This window comes from Talpa europaea (genome assembly GCF_964194135.1).
Source record: "Talpa europaea genome assembly, chromosome: 9".
NCBI lineage: Eukaryota > Metazoa > Chordata > Mammalia > Eulipotyphla > Talpidae > Talpa > Talpa europaea.
Window position 1 is genome coordinate 15,359,900 of NC_140076.1, and position 7,760 is coordinate 15,367,659.

A 7,760-nucleotide genomic window follows, 5' to 3' on the forward strand; every position below is an offset into this window, starting at 1 on the left:
TACCTCAGTTTCCCTCTTCTCAGTGATTAGCCAGGTCAGACCAACCAGACTGAAAGTGGGTAGCTCCCTTAACAAACCACACCTTAGCCGCTGTGTGGCCTGCAGGCCCCCAGAGCGGCTGGGATCACTATAGGTTGGTCCTAGCCAAAAAGAGCCTTTTCAGGCCACAGGAATCAACCAAGACCATAGGCATGGAGGCTACCACCCCAAAATGCTTTACCTCCTGAAGGCAACTGACCCTCAAGAGAAATAGCCCCTGCCCCCCCCCCCCCCCAATCATGCTAGTCCAAAAGTGTGAAGGGTCCATCTGTCAGGAACCCAGTTCGGCCTTGAGCCCGCAGGGCTCTCACTCAGGGTCTGAGTCAGAGGCCCAGCTCGCGGCATGCTGGGCCACCCCGCACAGGCTGCTGTCTCCTGTCAAGACCTCCACAGGCTCTGGGGCGGCCCAGCCCCTACTGGCCAGGGTCCGAGTCAGTTGCACGGCAGCCAGGTGGGGTAGGCGGAGTGGGCCCGGGCCAGCAGAGGCTGCACGGGGGTCACGTAGTAACTGACCGTGGCAGGCACCACCCCGTCGGGCGGGCGCCAGGCTAGGGCGGCGGTGGCGGCCGGGCCCTGCTCGGCCAGCGCCTGGAGCGCCAGCGCGGCGATGAGGTCCAGGGTCTGGCGGCGCTCGTGGTTCATGAGGCACACGGTGCTCTCGTTGACCACCCGGTGCAGCGTCACGAGGCAGGCGTAGCGGCGGGCGGCATCGGCCCCGCTGAAGTGGGCCTCCAGGTAGCGCTCCAGCGTGCGCCGCTGCTCCGCCAGGTCCGGGAAGTCGATGAAGAAGCGCGAGCACATGTAGCGCTGCAGGGCGCTCACGTCGGTGCCCGCGCGCGGCCGGAAGCCCCGCACCAGCAGGTGGCAGTACTTGAGCAGACCCCCGCCCCGGATCTCCTCGGGGCTGCGCGTGGCGATGACTCGGTGGCGCAGGTGCTGCAGGGCCTCGTGGAAGTCCCCGTACAGGCTCTCGCCGATCACCGAGGGGTGGAAGGTCTCGGACATGGGCGTGGACGAGCAGTGGTTAAAGAGCAGCAGGGAGTCCAGCAGGATCTGGAAGGAGTCTACGCTGAACTCGAACTGGCGCCTGACCGAGTCCACAAACTTGAGCTCCACGTTCTTGCCGCTCTTGTTGGACAGCGAGATGAGGCTCCAGCGGTCAGTGTCCGTGCACACTTTGACCAGCTTCTGCACATAGGCCTCCTTGAGCGTCAGCGGCGTGATCTTGGCCCGCCTCACCCCGGCGGGCAGGAAGTCCAGCAGACAGGCCAGCACCACCTCCTTGATCAGCTGGAAGGACGCCTCGCTGCGCAGGTCCACCCGGAACACCAGATCCAGGTCCTTGTAGCCCAGGCCACTCTCGGGGTGCAGCACGTGGCTGGCAGCTGAGCCGTGCAGCCGCACCCCGTGCACTTGGAGTCCCTGCTCCTCCAGGCTGCTGCGGACCACCTGCGGGCGGGAGGGAGAGGGGTCAGCAGTCTGGGTCCCAGGTGGCCCGCCCTTCCGTGGAAGAGTCACGGTGGTCATTATGATTGAGGGTGTTGAGGGGACGGCTTTGGACCACTTACTGGCTGTTGAGGATAAGTAAGGACTTTCGAAGGTCACTTAATTCTATAAAGAAGCCTCATCCCCTAATCTGGAGAATGGCCCTTGTGGAGGAATGACTCAGAAGGATCAGCAATGACCATAGCAGGGGCCTTCCTGGTGGCGCAGGGAAGCGCTAGCAAGCTGCTGGCAGCCACTGCAGCACCAGTTCAATCCCGGCCTGCCAGGGAGCTACCCACATGGCGCAACAGACCTCTCCTGCCGCCCGCTGCTCCCCTCAGCAGTGCATTTCAGTCAGTCTGCCTGTTCTGCTCCCCACTCTCTCTGGTGAATCCTCTCACCCCCACACCTCTGGCCTGTACCCCAGATCTTGTATGCATAAATAAATCTTAAAACAAACAAACAAACAGACACGATAGTAAACACACACACACACACAAAGAATTCACTAAACGCCAGGCCCTGAAGCAAGCACTGGAGTCATTAAGATATAAACTCACATAATTCTCACAATAACCCTATGAGGCTAAGTTCTATTGGTCCCACTTTACAGATGGGGAAATAGAAGTGGAGAAGGGCCAGCTGACTAGCCCAAGGTCACACTGCTGGTAAATGTAGAGAATTGAACCCAGACAGGGTCCATGTCTTTACTACTAGGCTCTTCCACCTCTCAAAATCTGTAAGGGAGACAGTCTGTGCCAGGCGTGATGCTTAGTGTGTTGGGAATGGAACTGGCTGTTCACATGCATTCCACACTAACCTTCACAGTCACCCTGTGCTGAGTACCATCATCTAATTTAAACACAGGGGACTTGAGGCACACAGAGGTTAGGACACATGTCCAAGGTCAGAGGGCAGCAAGACTGTGAGCAGAACCAAGTCAGCTGGATTCTCAAGTCTACGCACGCTCTTTTGACTAGGCATGACACATTCCTCTTCATTCATCTTTGCAATTACCCGGGGAGGAAAATATCAATCATTTTACAAAGGAGGAAACTGGGGTTTACAGTGGGAAAACACCCAGGTTTCAGGGGGGAAGACATTCGGAAACAGCAGGGCTGCACATTAAACCCAGACCCTTTCTGCTGGGGTGAGGGAGGAGCCGGGATGCCAGGACGCCTCCCAAGCCAAGTGGGAAGAGATGTGGCAGATTCCATCTGACGACACAGGCAAAGTGGCAGCAAGCCTGTAAGTTATCTGGAACTTGTTCCCTTAGCCAGAGGCATCTTCCTGTGCCCAGGACACTCCGGGGTGAGAAGAAGTGAGGAGCTGGGCTGGACACTTGGTTTTTCCAGCCAGCCTGGTGCTCCCCACACCATCCCTGAAAGTGCCCAGGCAGCATTCCTCCCCCTGGGTGATTCTGCAGCCCCGCCTTGCTGCCAAGTCAGCGCCCTGCCAGGCTGCCCTCCTCGCCTGCTGGGGAATTACTGCAAAGAATGCACCCAAGTGCTGAGGAGGCAAGCCGCAGTGGGGCAATCTGAGGCGGGCGGCTCCCTCAAGGAAGGCTTCCTGGAGGAGGCTCCTGACTAGGGGAAGATAGGGTGTGGCTAACAGGGGGAAAGCAACTGGCCATCAGGAACAAGGGGACTGTTAGGGGGGAGAGGAATTTTGGTCAGGCACCTCTTAGGACCGTCTCACCGGAATCTATGGTGGCTACATCTTTATGATCTCCAAGTTACAGAAGGGGAAACTGAGGCTCACAAGGCCAATAAGTGGGCAGGCTTAGTAAGAACCAAGTCTTCCAGAACCATGGGCTGGGGGGCCGCCTACAGGAGACTGGGTCCCTGTGGCCCAGAAAGGAGAATCAACAGCCTCTCTAGCAGCTTAGATGTGTGGGGGTACAGAGGGACAGCGTTTCAGATCTAGGTATGGCTGACTCCAAAATCTCTTTTCTTTCTACCATATTATTGTCCCAGGGTAATGTCACAGAGACAAGAAATCAAGGCTTTAATCCTCTCTCCCTGTACAGTTTCAGTCAGTGACGCCCAGAACGGGAGTAGTTGGAGAACTGAAGGGGGCGGTTAGGGGACGCCTTGGCCAGACAGACAGGGGAGGTGCTAGGTGAGGGGCCAGTTGCTTCAGTGCAGCCTCTGGGACTTCTAACCCACACCCTGAACAGCTGGCGCTGGTCCTGGGTAGCTCAGGAGAGAAGTGAGCCCAAGACCTTGTCCCTAGGACCCTGCCAGACCTGCGGAGCAGACTAACCCCCTCTCCGAGTCCCATTAGCGCTGACGGATCCTTACTCAGTGCCCACCCCAGGGCATGGCATCTGGCTTGGTGAGTAGGAATCAGTACCTTCATTAAACTGCCTGCGTCAGGCCATAGGACCAGCTGTGTCAGGCAGCCAGAGGCTGTTGTCTCTTTCCCAGGTATGACTACAGCCAGCTTGGCAGGCAGTCCCCAGATACTGCCACACCCAAGGACTGCAGAGCCACTTGGTGCCTCCTGAATCAGACTTTCCAGCCACAGAGGGGGAAGTGGCTGTACCCCTGTGTTAAGGTCCCTCCCCAGAACCATTCTGCTCCAGGCTGCTGCTGAGACCTGCAGGGAGACTGTGGGTGCAGCCAGTGACACTGGCTGCCGCAGGAGAGACCACATCGCCTGATTCAATTCTCTGGATGCAGAGAAAGCAAAGGACTTGTCCAGGATCACATAGCCACTAAGTGGCCAGGCTTAGTAAGAACCACGTCTTCCAGAACCATGGGCTGGGGAGCCACCTGTAGAAGACTAGGTCCCTCTGGCCCAGAAACAAGAGCTAACAGCATCTCTAGCAGCTTAGATCTGTGGGGGTAAAGGAGAACATTTCCAATTCTTGAATTATGGGACAACTCTGCATAGGCAAAAGGCCCAAAGTTAACAGCCAGTGTCCCAGCAGCTTCCATCTCTGCCCCCCAACACACACACACACACACATACACACACACACACAAGCACACTCACACACACAGCCCAAAGCCTGTGAAGCTGCCTGCTGCAGATTCTGCCAGGGGACAGACTTTCTTCCCTGTGCAGACAACTGTCTAGGCCAGGTGAAGATACATGTTTCCTTTAGATTCTAGAACTAGAAAGGGGTTAGAGAGCAGTCTATTGAACAGATGGGGACCCTGGACCCATCAAATGACATTGACAACAGGCCCTAAAGCGAGATGTCCCACTTCCCAGTCCAACTCTGGAGCTTCTGCTGCCCCTCATACCCCCCACCCTCACTATCCATGGCTTTCAGTTCTGGATTATCTCTGACCCTAGTCTAGAGGGACATTGCACTACTGGTAAATTATAAAGTCAGTTCCTATCGACAGGCAGTCTCCCTGCTGGCTGGAATCACCTGGAAGGCAGGGGGACGAAATGTCACATCTGTGCCCCTAGTGTCCTGAGCAGGGCTTGGCCCAGGGGGGCAAGAAAGGCAGTTTGGACCCTACTGACGGGCAGGAACTTCCCTTCCAGGGCACCCCTTGTACCTGCACAGGGGACTCTCCCACTGGTCCCCCCCACCCCTTTGTCCATGCCAGGAACCACAGTCTTGGAGGTACAGCAAGTGGAGCCCTGAGGTTGACATGACTGTCTTGGGGAGAAAAGCCTCAACTGGCTTCCTAATTACTCCATGACAGCAGCAGGCCAGGAATGCCTCATGGAGCAGTACTGGGGCTGTGGGTGAGTCAGCCCTAGAGAATCTGCCCCCACCTCCTCCCATTCCTTGGAAGGAAGGGCCAGATAATTCCCCAGCAAGCACCCCTCCCCGCTGTGTGGAAGCTGGAAGAGAAGGCAGCAGGAGGCAGGAGAGTGCCTGCTGCATATAGCTGGGCTGGCCCCTTCCCAGAAAGGCCATCAGCAGGTGGGAAGGCACAGGGGTTGTGACTGAATTTTCTGCTGCTTCTATCAGAGGATTCCCTTAAGACCTAGTAGCTGAGTCTTGGGAGCTGGGTAAGGGGTGGGGAACCTTGAACCTGCAGCAGCACGCTCCTGGCAGACCCAAGATTTTCTAGGTTTGATTTTTACCTCTCAGACAGCCCACAGTCCCTGTCGGGGCCTTGACTTTCCCAGCTATAATACAGGTACAGTAAATGCCATATTCTAGTATTTCAGACAGTGCCTGGATTACACTCGTGAAAGAGTAATTTTAGGGTGGCTGAGGGCCAGGTAAAGGGAAAGAGTCTGAGAAGGGGAGAGGCTGCCAGAACTCCTTTGTTTTCGAAGTAGAGAGAGATGGGGCTTGGAGCCTGAGACCTGGCTGGCCCTCATTTCCAGTCTCGGGAAGAAAAACACCTAAACTGGACACCGATGTTGCCCTCTGGGGTGCAAGCATGAGCTCTGGCCTGGGGCTTCATGAATCTCCTCCCAGCTGAGAGGGAAGGAATCTTGCCAGGATTTCTCTGAATTTCCATTTTGGACCCAAACATGCGCACCTACCCATCCAGGGCTGCCTGGCATCTTTAGTCCTCACAGGCAGCCTGTTCTGTCCCTCCCCGCAGTGGTCGGAGGGGGTGGAATCAGGGTCCCCCAGGGGCGAGGGATGGGAAAACCCAGTGGAGCCGGATACTGCAGTGCAGGGAGCAGGGGCTCTGCTCTTCCTCCTCGAGTAGAGGAACGCACGTCGATGTGCGTGCGCCTTCGGGGGCGTGCCATTCCCGAGCCCCGTCGTCCCTAGCTGTCCAGCAAATCGAACAGAATACGAGCGCCTTCCAGCCAGAAGCTCAGAGTACAAGGGCCCTGTACCCGCGCCAGGCGCTTTCTCACCTGCACGATTTGCCGGGGCTGCACGCTTAGGGTGGGGAAGTTGCCGCGCCCGTGAATGGGAATGGGCTCGCTCAGGAGCGCGTCCAGCCGCTTCACCTGTGGCCATCCCAGCCTACTGAGGTGCCGTCCGGGGGATGCCGATGCGGCCTCTGGGTCGGGGCCGCCGCCGGCCGGGGCCGCCGTGGCCCCCGCCGAGGCTGCCGCGCTCCCCATCTGCACAGCCGCGCGGTCCGGCCTCTCCGCTCCGCTCTCCGACGGCATCATTGGCCTGGCCCCGGGGCCCCGACGGCAGAAACCGGGGGGTGGGTAGGGGAAAGAGGGCAAGGAGAGCGCCGGGGCTGGGGCCGAGGCGCGGGGCACGGCTGCAGCGACGGGGCGGCAGCTACGGCTCGGCGGACCCAGGGCGCGCCTCCGCCCGCGACGACCGGCCGACCCCAGAGCCGGGCGCCGCGGGCCCGGGGGACTCTTATAGGCCGCGGGCGATTTGCCCATTGGTCTCGGCGGCTGTCACGCAGCGAGAGCCCGCCCGACGCGCCTGTCATTGGTCAGTAGAGTCATGAACGTGCACCACGGGTCGCCGGAGAAGTTCTGATTGGCTGAGGGCGCGCCCCTGCCCCGCCCACCTCCTTAGACGGAATTCCCTCCCCGGCCCTTCAAAGAGCCGCTCTTCTCCGTGACCCGCGCGGGCCGAGGCCGCGCACCTCTAGGGCCGGCGCCCCCCGGAGGGAGGACGGAAGGAAACAACCTGCACTTTGTAGCGGAGTCGGCCCGCGAAGCAGGTGTAGGATCCCCCCTCTTCTTTTGGCCCCGAAGATCACGAGGCTCGCCCGGCCTCCGGCTCTTTCCAGAAGCCCCAAGATCGCGCCCCTGCTCCAGCCCACGCGGCCGCCCGCTCGCGCCCGGCGGTCTCCCGAGGAACGGTACGAACTCCGTGCGCACCGCAGGGAACGCCTTCCAGGGCGCCCCTCCGTCGGCCGCGGCGGGGTACAGCCTGGCCAGCGCCCATGTTCCCGTTTGGGGCGGGGAGAGTGACGCCCTCGAGGTCCCACGGCGGGGAGAGCTGCGTGCGGGCCCCGGGGCCGAACTTGGCCCGTGGGTCTGTCACGCGATTTCGTCCGCTGCGCTTGCTCGGGCCCGGGGTCTTTATGAGGCCGGGGGAGGGATGGAGGGGTGGCCACAGGCAGGACTGGCCTCCAGAACAAGGACAGGATGAAAGGAACCTAGATCTGGAGAATGTAGACCCTGGCGTCTGGGGCCCTTCCGCAGCCCCTGGGGGGCCTGGGGGGTTCGGGTGGGGGCTTCGTGTGCATCTGTCCTGAGTCTCTCCTGCCAGTCTCTGCTCAGGGCAATTGCCCTCAGGCAATCACTGGATCTCTCTGAGCTGGTTTCCTCACCTCCCCAGAAGATGCTCAATAAATATTTTAAAAATTTGATTTGATTAT

General features: G+C 59.3%; 1 protein-coding gene across 1 annotated transcript; it reads right to left on the reverse strand.

The window, feature by feature from the left end:
• Window positions 1-471: 471 nt before the first annotated feature.
• Window positions 472-6,693, reverse strand: TENT5B (terminal nucleotidyltransferase 5B; the record flags this gene model as incomplete). The annotated part of the gene is made up of 2 exons (XM_084241677.1): window positions 6,319-6,693; window positions 472-1,488 (listed from the first exon to the last, which is right to left on the reverse strand). Exons 1-2 carry the CDS (start codon window positions 6,580-6,582, stop codon window positions 472-474), a joined length of 1,281 nt encoding a protein of 426 aa, XP_084097803.1. The 5' UTR covers window positions 6,583-6,693.
• Window positions 6,694-7,760: the final 1,067 nt, after the last annotated feature.